Consider the following 14,580-nt stretch of genomic DNA (forward strand, 5'->3'; position numbering starts at 1 on the left):
CTAACCTCCCTCGATCGGCCAATCATCCTAGTCCCTTAAGGGTGGCCCTCTCCTCCCCCTTCTTCTAATCTATCCAACACTTGTTCTAACCCTTTCATCAACCATAACCCTCCCACCGCCACTTTTCACCAGTACTACCCCATTAACACCGGTCCGCCCAACCATCATCACCTAGGATCTCGTGCCTCCATCCACGGATCCTGATCAGACCACCCTGACGATCGTCCACTAATCGGACGATATCTCTAGATTTCCACATCCGATTCGCCTGAAACTTGATTTATTGAAAATCTCTTTTCTGGGGCTACAGCATATTAAAATTTCACGTCGATCCGATGACGACATCTTTCGGGATCTATTCATAAAGTTCCGTGACAGATCCAGTCCAGATCCGAGAATTAGAAGAGATCGAACTTTAGCCTAAAGGGGAGATCGTATCAACACCACCACTCATTTTTTTTCCATGCCAGTTGCATTTAACACATTTTTTATCTTGTCCAATAGTTTTGCAATGTTGTCACCCAATGTCTGTATTATATGACTTCTCTTTTGGAGCTATTGATATTTTAACTCTACAAGTAAAAAATATAAACAAAAATTAAAATAAAATATAAAATAATTTAAAATTTATGAGGCATAACTGCATAAACAGCATCAGCTGCAGTAGCACCAGGTGCTGCTACCGCTGCTGGTGCTGCAACAGTATAGCAGTAGTGCTGCTGCAGCAGCATGCAGGTGCTGCTACAGCGGCAGCTGTAGCAGCACAATGAAAAAAAAAAAAAACTGAAAAAAAACTTATCCAAGGTCGCCGGAGATCGAGGTCGTGGAATCTTCGTCGGAGAACGTTGCCGGAGGTTAAGGTCATCGGAGATCTACTCAGTCGCCGGTGAGAAAGACCCGTGAGAAAAAGAGAAAGAAAGAAAAGAGAGAAAGAAAGAAAAGAGAGAAAGAGAGAAAAAGAAAAGAGAGAGGGAGAAAAGGGAGAGAGGCAGGTGGGGGGTGGGGACATCAATAATTGATGTCCCCCGGGTCGGATCCGACCTGTTCCCACCCGTTTCGGTCGGCATCGATCGAAACGGCCAATCTCGACTGAAACGGATTGGGTTTCAATCGAACCCCAACTGAAACTAGCAAATCGGCTGGTTTCGGCTGGGATCGGGATTGGTCGAAACTGGAAACCATGATCCATATCATATCACAAAAGAATTACAAAATTTCTATTTGTATGAAGATTATGTGAGACGTTACAATGAGCAATACTATTAATGAATGAGTTTTAAAAAACATCGATAATATTTAATGCAACATTTTCGTGTTATTCTTGTGCCAGCAAATAAAATCTTTGGTTTTCCTCGACATTTTACATTCAACTATATATTAAATATTATGCGTTCAATTTTAGTATGGGGTATTCAATTATATTATGGAGTGTTCAATCATTAATATTAATTTTAATGATTGTATTCAATCATATTATGTGTTGAATAATTATATTTAACAATTATTTTATATTTAATAAAATATGTCATTTAAAAAATAATTTAAAAATAAAATATTATAATATAGGTCTTAATAGATATATTTAAATAAAAAACTAAATATTGTCATATTGAAGACCTAAAAACATCTCTAAATATCCTAAAAAGTTTATTAAAATTATTATAAATACGTGCCATTGGTATGACAGTAGATAGTTTTATCACATTGATGTTTTGCCAAATCTAACTCTTGATATCATTGTCCTTTAATTCCTAGTTGCTTTTCTGGTAATCGAACACTTAGTGTGGTAAAATATAGATATTGGTACAACAGTAACAGATAAAGATACCTTCATACAGTTAAATCTTCTTTTAGTTTTGTACTTTCGACAAAGTCCTGAATAATAGTGTTATGGATTATGGAGCATTTCCAGTAAGTAAATCATCTCCTTCTATTGCAGGTCACTAATTTCTTTGCTGTCAGCAGTAGATTTGGTACTCCGGATGACTTCAAGAAATTGGTGGATGAAGCACATGGTCTTGTTTTCTCTATCACCTATATTTATCTCTCTTTGGTTTTTATGTCCAACACGGTTTCCTTTTGTCAATGTTTTCTCACCAAAAAGAGAGTAATAGCTTAAAAAAATGGCAAAAATGGTTTTTACATCCAGCTATGGTTTCAAACCTGGATTTGTGTTTTCCTAGCCCAACTTTAATCTTGCACGTGTATTCCCCAAAGTACACTTGTTTATGACCACTAAATCCTGATAATACTTATATATCAAAATTGTAATAGGCATAAGGTTGTGATCTGTTCGTCCATTGAGAGTGAAGCATGAACTACAGGCTTCTGATTGCATTCAAGAAACAACAGAATGTAGTCCATCAATTAGAGATGTAAGTTCTGAGAAGTGTTCCTATTCCCTATCTCTTGTTCTGCTCTTTTCTCTCTCTCTCTCTCTCTCTCTCTCCCTCTCTTCTTCCTCTGTTTCATTATTCTGTAATTGCACCATAGGAGAGAGAAATGTATTAACAAAGAACAGTTATACTGGTAACCTGGTGGCATCCTTCATAAAAGAATAGCACTTTATTCTGAATGGCTTCACCCTTCCCTTTCTCTTTCTCCCCTTCTCTCTTTCACATTTCTTCCCCTGTTGCCTGAAACCAATGGACATTTTTGAGATTCCTTATGACATAAATGCTTTGTAATATAATGATCATAATAAGACACCATAAAGGTCCCTCACATTGCTTGAATGCCAGATGTTGGTTTGTAATGAGTTCCTTTCTCAGAAATGACACAATAATTGTCTCAACTATATGTAGTTTTATTACATGAACCCTGTTAATGTATTTACCTCAAAAGTGAAGTGAAGTAACTGAATGTAATGGTACATTAACACCTTTTTCTCCTATGGTTCATTATCACGTCTGTTCTGAATCAGAAATGAAATGAACCATACAGCCATGAAGGACATCTCTAAATTAGTTAATTTTTTCTTGAGGCTGACCTATTTCTATATTATAAAGTTGGCTCCATTTGTAGTTGGCTTTAAACTTGACCCTTCCTGTTGTCTTGTTAAAACCAGTACGGAGATGTACCTGAGGTCCTGAACTATCTTGTATTGTATGAGGCTTAAAGCATTGATAATGCATATTGAAACCAAACTCAGTACTTTTAACACAACATATATGCATGTTCCCTAATATGTTTATTGAATCTAACTCACTCTTGAGATTCGAAACAGGGCATAAATGCTATCTCCAAGTTGGAGTACTAATCTAACAGCCTTACTTATGATAAATTATCTTTTGTATAATACAAGAAGGTGACCATATTTAGAAGTCAAAACATTTTCTCTTGATTCGAGTTAATCTCTAGTGTGTTCTTTCTATCTTCTTCCATGTAAGTGAAAGAAGAAGCAACCAAGTAATAACTTAGTTTTCTTTGCTTATTTTTTGTTATATATATTTTTCTGCAAGTCATTTGATTCTTGTTCTTGTTTTTTAATTTCATAGCAGTATTTAATGGAAATAATTTTTTTTTAACCTTAGTACCTTTGGAGGATTGTCTTGCATTTCTACAGAACTCCTATTCCATAAAAGAGAGACCGTGTTTTCAATTTATATTTTACAGAAATTGTTTGCATCAGCAGATTAAATCTCTTTAGATTTTGTGCAGTACAATTAGTATATGAAATCAGACTTGAATGTTGATCTCTGTATTTGTTACGTACTTTCTAGTGTTACAACTATCTTTTTTCTGATACACAAAAATGGTTGTCCAGGTCTTGGGATCTTGGTCTTTATAGATATAGTCCACTCATATGCATCAGCAGATGAGTTAGTAGGGTTATCACTCTTTGATGGATCAAATGACTGCTATTTTCACTCTGGTATTATGCTTTCCATCTCTAGCTTATTTATCCTTTGACTGAAGTTAATAGTGGGTAGCATCTTTTGTGCTTTTTAAAGTTTAAACATCATAAACATATTACTTTTTACAGTTGGTTTAATCATCTTTCTTCTCTTTTGTTTTCTCTATTTTTTTTTTTCCTAATGTTTTGGAAAAACTTACTTATTTAAAGTATTGGATATATTTCTGGCCATATCCAGTGCATATCTGTATCAGATATGTAACTGATATAGATACATATGCTTAACTGGCGGATTCTTGCTTTAGTGGTTTTTACTAAAAGAGTGAAAATGACCCTACTGGTATATGTTGAAGTAGAGCTACCTTTGAAGTGATAATTTATTAATTGCAATCTCTGTTTTGGATTAAACATGTACGAAAGTTTTTTCTTTAGGATACTCATAAGTCATAATCCTATTTCTACAGCGAATTGGATGCATTACACTACTAATAGTAGTAAAGTCCTTTTGATAGACATTCCAACTATTTTATGCTTGAAATTGTCTAATGCCTATTCAAGAGCATGTGAAGGCTGTGCCATCGTGCCAGCAACACTCTAAAATGTGCCTATTCAAGAGCATGTGAAGGCTGTGCCATCGTGCCAGCAACACTCTAAAATGTGCCTATACTTGGCCCAACACGTGTCATGAGCTAGGGTGGACACTCTCTTTTCCACTGACATTATAATCCTTGTTTGAGTCTACATGTCTCATAGCTGATTGGTTTGAGATTATGGATTTGGTTCAGATCGGGTGGGGTCACCCGTAGCTTTCCCAATATCTTCCTGCCTGAACCCAGCTTGGTTTTTTTCCCCCAAAACTTGGCCCTAAAGTCCATTCACTTACTGGGTTCACCCTTACCCAGCTCAGCCCGAAGGACCTTCCGGTTTTAGCATGGGCTAGGACTAGGCTTGAACCCAGCCAATGAGTATTCCTAATGGTTTCTCGTTCTGATGGCTTGCTAGCATGAGATGCGCTGCGTCTTAAGTGTCGCCAAAAAGAGATGTGCTGTCTGGCATGCACTGTACTAGTGGCACATATATCCTTAGCTGTATCAATATGATGAGATACTACAATAGAAGTAAGATCCTCAATTTCCAATTTCCTGTTTAAGATCCTTAATTTCTAGTCTAAGATCCTCAATTTCCAGTAGTATTTGACTACTTAAGAGAGTACCATATACAAGCATGTCATAGTATTTTTTGTTAGGTTTGCCTATTGTGCTGTTGGTTGTTTACTTTTTATTTTTATTGACCTTCATGTTATCATCTTTTTAAAACCTTGCTAATTTGTTTGCATGTCTTGTTTAATAATGTTTATATGCACTTTGATGATAATGTTGTATCCCTACTAGGAAAGCGAGGACACCATAAATATTGGGGTACCAGAATGTTTAAATATGGTGATGTAGATGTGCTACACTTTCTTTTGTCTAATTTGAAATGGTAATTCTGAAACTTCACTCCCTTTTGGTAGTCATTTTCTTTTGGATCTTCATGCATCTATCTACTCTTTTATAATATTAATATGGGATAAATTACACTTAGACCTCCTAATCTATTGCCGATTTTTACAAAGATCCTTTTATTTTTCGTGGCACATTGACTCTCCTAACTATGTAAAACCTCCGGAATGCTCCTTCCATTAGTTGGCCATTTGATTTTTCTGTTTAAAATCTCACTTGACTGTCACATAATCAATTTTAAACATCTAGGACCATTTTACCCTTATTTTGAGGAAAGAGAAAAAGCTGGGAGTGAGATGGTCATGTGACGTTTCCATTGGCAACCTCAAGAGATGAGAGATATTAGATAGTTGAGAGGGTCAAAGTGTCAAAAATAAATAAGAGAGTATATGTTAAAATAGGTAATAGTTGTGCGGTTAGGTGTAACTATCCCTAATAATATTAACACTGAAACTTTTTTATCTTACTTGTCTCACATTGCTTGAAATTTATATTAATAGGTGGGTCACCGAGTACCAGATTGATGGGTTCCAGTTTCACTCACTTGCATCCATGTTATATACTCACAATGGTTTTGCTACTTTTAGTGGTGCAATGGAGGAGTAAGTGGTCTTGAATAATGCATAATGTATGCATTTATCTCAGAAAAAAAATGATTATGCATCACTAGAATCTGTTTATCTTTTGATGATTGTCTTTAAATATGAATGTATTAATTGTCACTTGTCACAGTACTACTATTCTTGCAATTATGAGTTAAGAGATACTATGGAATTTGTACATATGAATTTTATCTTTTTAACATCCAAGCAACCTGAAGCATGAGGAAGGATGGGTCAAACACATGACATATAGTATTAGTTGTCACAGTAACTTGCACAAATGAAATGTATTAGTTGTCACGATACTGCTGCTACTATGTGTAGTACTCAATCGCATGACATGTTAACCTTCTTGCTGAAATTCATGTATTCTTAGCAACAAAAAGCTAGAATATATAAAGTAATAATATGAGCTTTTGTAGAACCTGAAAATAAGAATTACCATGCTGGCAAGATCGAAAATTATAAAGTTAAAACAAACTGATGTAGTATCAAGCATTTCCTAATTCTTAAAGGATTCCTATCCTCAAAAGGTTTACTAATCTTAAAGCGCTTCCTACTTCGAGTGCCTTAATTATTTGGTTTCCTAATAGTTGCTACTTTCCTATCTAGATTGGATTCCTAGTAGTTTAGGGATTCTATTTGCTTTAGGATTATTCGGTTATTTCCTATATAAGGAGGTGGTGTATGATGGAGAACACATTATTTTTGATGAAATATATTGCTAGTTCTATTTGATTTATTCTCATTCTATTTTTGTGACAGTGATCACAAAATTCTTTCGCCAAATACACCAAGTTGGTATTAGAGCTGTCTTTGTCCTAGGGAGATCTCATCGTGGTCAGCGTTGTTCAAATAGCAATAGGCTTGTGGGGCCGCTAACCTTGCAACAACTCAGATGATGTAACAACTTGGGTTGGGACACATGATTGATCTCCTCAACCTTCTATGCTTGGTAGATAAATTGCGGGTAGCAGTTGAACAAAAGTAATGAACAAATCCAACATCGAACCTCCATTAAAAAATGAGTTGGGTAGGAGACAATGCACATCCTCATCGTTTGGTCTATGATGAAAATTCTAGTGACAACGAACTAGATCTCTTTCTTGAACATAATCCAAGGACAGGAAGAACCTATCATGATCCGCAAGAACATATTCGGGATTTTTGCATGAAGATAGATCATCTGTCTTTTAATGGTCAATAAAGTATTGAAGATTTGTTGATTTGATTTCGTAGATGGAGCGCTTCTGCAGCTACATGGAGATCAGAGAGGAAAAGTGTCATGACTCGAAATTGGAATCATGACTAGCCATGCACCTCAATACACTTGAGATACACGAAGTTTTATTAATACTTCCTAAGTGTACAATGGCAAGAATAAATAAACGAAGAGGATTTGCTTTATTAAATTTAAACTAATTGCAATGAAAATAAAACAATGTCATTGTTACTGTGTCTCTAAACGAAATAAAATTAACAATTAATCTAAAACATAAGATCAACACATACTATCTTTTCCACTAACCGTTGAGAGAGATTAGAGTCATCTCAGAAAATTTCTGATTCATCCTAGGACTGTGCTCTAATCACGTCAGAGTCACCTAAGAAAGTCATCGTAGTGATTTGATATAGGACTTTTCTTTGGACTTCCTGATAGACTTGAGTCACCACGGAAAGTTGTAAGCGACTTATACTTGGATTGTTCTCTAAGTCATACCAATACTAGTTTTATTTTTTCTTTTCACTAAAATTTGTAACTTGCACAAGGTATGAAGATGTACTGAGTATAATGATTAAATGCACACAGAAAATGTAATAAATAAATTTGCACACAGCAAATTACACGGTCTGACAAAGGTACGAAGTATAATATAAATAAATATGTGAGTGAATCCACTTCCCTAAGTCTAGGTAAGATAATTGAAATTTCTAGTCTCTAGTTCACGTGCTGAAAATCACCATCTTTAAACAATACAAAAATAACGATAATTTTAAGTTTATCCCTCATAAATTTTTTGAATTTTTAAAACCAAATAAATGATTACAATGGGTTAAATAAAATCCATTGTATTAGATTGGGCTGCAGTTGGCCCGCAGCCCACCCTTCCACTTCATGCTAATTGGGCTAGGCCAGGGCCCAACCCAAAGCCAACAAGGAACTGGGCTATAGGTCGGCCTGCAACTCATGACTTAATGTTAGAGGGTCGGGTCGGGTCCGCAACCTAGACCTGAACCCGAGAGAAGAAAATGGTTAAACCTGAGGCCAACCTTTTTCTTCCCCAATGAGATCAGTGAGGGAGAAAGAAGAGAAAAAAGAGGAAAGGGAAAGGAGAGAGAGCATCGTCGGCAACCACTATCGTCGGTGGCCTGCCGACCTCGCCGAAGCCTTCTTAGTGACCTCAGCGACCTGAACAAGAGGAGGGAAGATTGATCATGGCAACCAGTAGGGGAAGACTTCCCACCCATGGCCGACCACGACCCGAGCCAATCCCTAGAAGGTACCATCGACACAAGGCTTAAAGCACGAAGCTTCCGATGACGGAGCGGTAGCGACTCGAAGTTGTCGGTCGACGAGGTTCACTGATGAGGCCGTAACACCGAAATTAGGTATTTCTATTTTAATCCATTAAATTGAAATTAAACTTGAGGGGTGGGAGAGGGCTTACAAAGGAGTCACGTGGTGGTCTTCGATGGCTTCGGCGACACTCTAGCAAGCTGATTCCACGGTGTGACTCCGACAGTGAGAAAAAAGAAAACGAAAGAGGAGAAGAGAAAAGAGAGAGGAGGCTGGGGGTTAAGGGGAGAGAGAGAATTAGAATTTAATTTATAGAGTAAATCCAAATCTAAATTAGATTTGGATTCGGCGAGATCTCTATGGCCGCCTCGTCGCGTGCTGAGGAGGGAGAGGGGAGGGGGTTGCATGTGCAGCGCATGTGCACCCTCTTCTCTCTTAAATTTTTTTTTTCAGTTCTCACAAAAAGAAAGTCAAACTGGTGACGTACGTACTGAATGGGAGGTGCTTCTGTATAGTGAGATGAACTACAAACGCCTCATGCATGATAGAAAGCGACCAATCAGATATTGGTCTTGAATGAAGTAATTGCTACAGACTGTTTCCTTCATGCCGACTATGATCAATATCTTTTCTCCAACAATTTCGTCGATAGGGAAACTATTCCTTTCGTGATTATATTGCTGAATTTTATTGACTTTTTGCACAGAATGATTTATCTAAGACAGAAGCTCAACAAGTAGTGAGATTTCTTGGAGTACTAACAGATTACAATTGAATCATGCTTCTACCAATCTTCATTCTCAATGCTACAATTCAGATAGCTACATGTCTGAAGGATCAATTATATCAATCAAGTGGGAAGTCTAGAGGATCAATTATATCAATCAAGTGGGAAGACGATGCCCTACAATAAGGTTCTCTTCTACAATAGCTCTAAGAGATCCGTCATCAAATTAAGATTGTATTCCACACCATGATTCAATTACTTGATTTGGGCCACTGAGAAATCTAGTAGTCAAATCAATTGAAACTTCTTGACCAACTACATCAAGAATTCAACAATGTTATTGCCAACATGGGTTGAAGTATCGACCGATTCAAATCCATCTGCTGAAACGTATCGGCCAATATGGCCGATTTGGTTGATTCCTGATTTGAATCGTCCAAAATGAAAGATCGATACAATTAATATGGTCGATACATATTATTTTTTCAAGTACCTTTTCCAATCCCGAAACCAATACTTAGAACCTTGATTGCCAAAATTGAAAACAACATTGGGTGGAACAAACCATATGCAGCTATAAATCTTGTAAAGTGTTATTGATGCGGAAAAGTAAGATATCGTTCAAATCAATGCCCTGAGCAACAACCGCTCAATCTTACTGCCAATAATGGTTTGATTGAAAAAGCAAAATAAAGATGGTCAAGAGGAAGAAGATGAGGCTTATTGATCATATGATGATGGACTTTATTTGGTGGTTCGAAAATTATTATATGCTTCGAAGTAAGATCCTTCCTAAGCAACATTGTAATATTTTCAAGAGAAGATGCACCATCAATCCAGGGGTTTGTAATGTTAGCATAAGAAATGAATATTTCCTCACAAATATGGTTAGCAAATTGAATCTACTTACTCAAGATCTTCCAAACTCTTATTCTATAGGATGGATCAAGAATGTTGAGACAAGAGTGACGAAACAATCTATTGGTCAATTATACAAGGATCAAGTCCCTTTAACGTGGTCAAAGTGAGTTTGTCATATGCTCCTTGGTCACCTATGGTAGTATGATGCCACTCTATACGCAAGGGCCGTGATAATACCTTTACTCTATACAAAGATTTAAGTGCAAATATCTCGCCCCTATGCTCAAAGAGGAATACACACCAATTGCGCCCAGATATTCTCTGATAGACATGCTGGCCCTTGTGGAGGATTGATAATTTCACAATAACACGACAGTTGTATATGGTATGGTTGATGGAGCTAAGCCTTGGGATTGGGTTTGGGCATGTGGAATTTGGTAGGGAAGGTCAGTTACATTGAAGCAAGCTTTTTGGACTTAGATAAGGGTGTGTTGAGTTGAGATATAGGCTTAGACAAGTGTGTTTAGGGTGACTTATAATGAGTGGCTAAAGGCATAGAAGGATTAGACTCTTAAGGTGTTGCAGACCGGTTAGGTTGATCCACAATAAGGGTTTTAATTAGAGGTGAAAATGGATCGGATAATCCTCAAATACATTCGGATTCATATTTTGGTTCCAAATATGGATTCAAATAAAGATATTGGACGGATAGCAAAATTTAAAATCATATCCTAACTAAACATATAAGAATAATTTTTGGATAAATGGTCTGATCTTAAACGGATGTGGATCAAATTTATTTAAATAAGCGAACTAAAAACTGTAATTCATTCAAAAAATATGCGATTAAACGGATATTCGATATTTGTATCCATATCCAAAATATTATATTCGATTCGTATCTGTAACCGTATCTATATCCGAGTTTTTTACTCGTAGCTGAATTCGTGTATTCTACCTGTATCCAAATCTGTATTTGAGTTGGGTAGGAATTTTTTATTCGAATTTTATCCGAATTGGGTCGGATAGTGGGTTGATCAGAGTTAATCTGACCTGTCTTCACCCTTACTTCTAGAGTATTAGATATGGGTGGTTGTCGGTTGGTGAAGATGAAGGATGGTGGTGGATCAAGTGATAGGGGAGGGATGATGGCGATTATGATGTCAGAGGAAGAAGATGGCAAACGGTGGTGGAAAGAGTAGATGGGCGGCAGTGGTGGTAGAGATTAAGTTTTTTACTCCTAAATTATCTTATTCTTACACTTGAGATATTTAGAGCTAAATAAATCTCAATGCTTGAATGGATTAAAATATAATCGATCCCCATATATATATACAAGAGTCCTACTCGGACACAACTCAATTCGGATCAGCCCTAAAGGCTTACATACGATGAACATTGCTCAAGAAAAACATGATTAAGAGATAAATATGACTTAGAGATAAATATGAACTTAATGATAATAACTAGCTCATCTTACTATAGGGCCCACTTCTCTTGATGCGATCCCCCAAAGCCCTTGTCGCTTGGATTGACCTGATTCGGGTCTGATCGCATCATGTAGTCGGTGAGGTAGAAGAGAAATTAGGCACAAGGTTTGGTTAAAAGTAGTGGATTGGATTGAGATGGATTAGTTGATGTGGGGCTCGTATGTGGGCCAGATTGTTGAGTATCACATGTAAGAGTTTAATCTCAAATTGGAACCGGAGTAAAAAGTGAAATGGTATTATATAGCTTTTGGGCTGTGTTGCGGTCTAAGGTTTGTGTCAACTCTCTTTCACTTAGACTAACATTTGCATGGTGGAGGGAGGGTAAGCAAGAGGTGGAAGGATAGTATGAGGGAAGGCTGGTGGACCAAGGGAGATAGAGCGGGAGGAAAAGAGAGAAGCATGTTAGAGAGAGGCATCGAATTAAGTTTTTTAACTCAATATGTGACATTCTCCTTTCTTTTCCTCTTTGCACTCTATCCATTTCTGCTGGCCCTAATCTGTTGCTCCAACACGATATATGTCGTGCAACACTTAAGTTCTTGATCTGATATCATTGTTGAAAATTTCTGACTAAAAGTGGCCTATAACACTAGACACCAATCCATCACAAAAACCAAGCATAGATCTTTTAATTGCCAACAGTCATTGAACTTATGTTTGTCAAACCCTTTTTTTGGACAAGGATAGTTGGTTGATGACAATCCTAAAATTCTTTGCCCTTTATGTCTACAATAGCATCATATGACATGTCTAGTTTTTCCTGTATTGACTATGTTACTTCACTTACGGGTGCTCACTATGTTCTAGTATCTCTACATGTTGAACAACCATGTTCTTCATGTAAAAATTATTCTTTCATTTTTGTATTTAGATTGTATAACATACTTGATTCTTCTAAGTTCTAGCTTTTATTACCATCTTTTAGATACTCATTTTGTTGAGCATTTTCTTCTTATAGGTATTGCAATCAATATGTTGACAAGGATGCTTTGATATACTTAATTTTAGCAAATGAGATGCTGCATGAACTTCATCCAGATATTATTACAATTGCGGAAGATGTAAGTTGGGCATTGAGTCTTCTAAAATATATGGAATGCATGTAGTAGGTTATTATTCAGATGTTTTTATAAGAAATTGCAAGCACAAATTTTCCTTGTATTTGATTTAAGTTCATTTTGTTTTCTTTCAGACATTATTCATATTATGTGTCTAGTCTCAGAAAATCATTACTCTCAGTTTAGGAGACTATACCCATGGGTTTCTTTTTTCCTTTTGTGCTGCACAATGCCAATTTTCATGGAGTAGCACATGCTACCAGCCCTATATCAGTGCACACCTTAGTACCTAACATTAAAGAATTGAGATATCCTAACCTCAACCAATATGATCTCATACAAGCCGGTATCAGTGATAGTCCTCATTTCCTTTTACTGATCGATACAAGTCCTTTATCAATGCTAAAGCTGCCTATTACTTGGGAATCACTTCCCATTGTTTCAGATAATTTAAAGCAAGTGCATGAGAGGAGTAGGCCTGAAGTTTAGCTTAAATTTGTAGAATCACCTATGCTCAGATATGAACAATCTTAGGATGAACCACTTAGCAAACAAAGGAATTTTAGGAATTGGATAGTTTGAGTATTTTATTGACTGACTCAGTGTACGAGAATGGAAATATAAGAGAATAAAACAAGGATGCATTAGATTTTTGTTGAAGGACACCAAGGAAGGGAGATATACCTTGAGAGAGCATCACCTTGACTTTCAATTCTAGCAATCAGATACTATAACTGATAAGAATTAAGTCTGAGTTTCTTTTCCAGTTTACTAGAGCATTCATTTTATTTTTGCTGTACGTATTAGATTATTAGTTCACACCCTACCTTTTGATTTATTTGTTTGTATTGATGCCTATTGCCTTTAAGGTCCAAAAAGCATCCTTGGTTATATTCAGCTCAACAAACATATGACAGAATAGTTTTGACTGAAACGGTTTGGTTTCGGCCGATTTTCAAACCATGATAGACTGTACAAGCCAACAACCTGCAGAAACAATGACATATGATCTGTGACAATGAATGAAGAGAATATAAACTTAGTACATGTCATGGTATATGCACCTCCCTAGTAGAATAGAATAATCTTACACTTCATACTCCTGCAAACAATTAATGAATCCAAGAAGAATACACAGAGAAGAGGAAAAATTATCATGATATCAAGTAGATGATTGGATGACAAATTTAACCAACGAAGGGAAATCTAGAGGAGACCGACACTTGAGGACAAGGTGATATTTCTAACTGTTAAGCACTTGAGAGCATCCATGACTAACTACATGTCCTGTAGAGATGAGCCAATAATGGATGTAAGCAATAGCTTCTAAGTCTACATTTCCATGGGCCACATGGTTAGATGCAACATGTGCTAGGTTCAATGGTTGGAAGCAAGGGTTGTGATGCGCACCTGGCCTCATTGTCAGGTTGTGTCTGTGGTCATATTTTTTTTTTCTGCCCTGACTCCATAACTCTTTCGAATTCTCTTCTTGTTCTCCCTCTGGGCCTCCGGCTGTTTTGATGGTGATTGTTACGGGGATCTTACTGCCAGAGTTGAATGACAGTGGTTTTGGGTGGTCTTCATCCATCAAGGCTCTTATCTCAATCTCTCTATATGTCCGAAAGCCACCTAATGATTTTTACTGAATGGAGGTTATACTGGAACAATTGTTGCAAAGAGGCTACCTTCTGTCATTTTTTAATTTGAATTAACTGTAATAAGTTTCAATTTAGTCTTAAACTAGGTTGATTCCTCTTCCATTATAGATAATTCTCCCTATAAGGTCCTTAGATAACCATTCAATTTCCTTGTAATTTGGTATTTCTAATTGTACTTAGCCAAACTGCAAACAGTTTATTGAGCCCATAGAAAGCTCAATTGATAAATCAAATTATCATTTGAAATAGCCCTAATTGACCTAATTGTTCAACTGATCAAGCTTCTGTGATAGGCTTTGTCTTTTTTC

General features: G+C 36.6%; 1 protein-coding gene across 7 annotated transcripts in view; it reads left to right on the forward strand.

The window, feature by feature from the left end:
* The window catches only part of LOC140766194 (1,4-alpha-glucan-branching enzyme 3, chloroplastic/amyloplastic), a 64,855-nt gene that overhangs the window by 16,147 nt on the left and 34,128 nt on the right, over positions 1-14,580 (forward strand). For 6 of the 7 annotated variants that reach the window (XM_073105658.1, XM_073105659.1, XM_073105660.1 and 3 more), the window contains exons 7-11: positions 1,940-2,015; positions 3,767-3,874; positions 5,248-5,338; positions 5,859-5,960; positions 12,515-12,617. In XM_073105658.1, the coding sequence (XP_072961759.1) occupies positions 1,940-2,015; positions 3,767-3,874; positions 5,248-5,338; positions 5,859-5,960; positions 12,515-12,617 (480 nt within the window). The remainder of the gene's footprint in view (positions 1-1,939; positions 2,016-3,766; positions 3,875-5,247; positions 5,339-5,858; positions 5,961-12,514; positions 12,618-14,580) is intronic. The other variant, XM_073105657.1, reaches the window with a different exon arrangement.

This window comes from Typha angustifolia, chromosome 8 (assembly GCF_048772165.1).
Source record: "Typha angustifolia cultivar Huaian chromosome 8, ASM4877216v1, whole genome shotgun sequence".
In the NCBI taxonomy this organism is placed as follows: Eukaryota; Viridiplantae; Streptophyta; class Magnoliopsida; order Poales; family Typhaceae; genus Typha; species Typha angustifolia.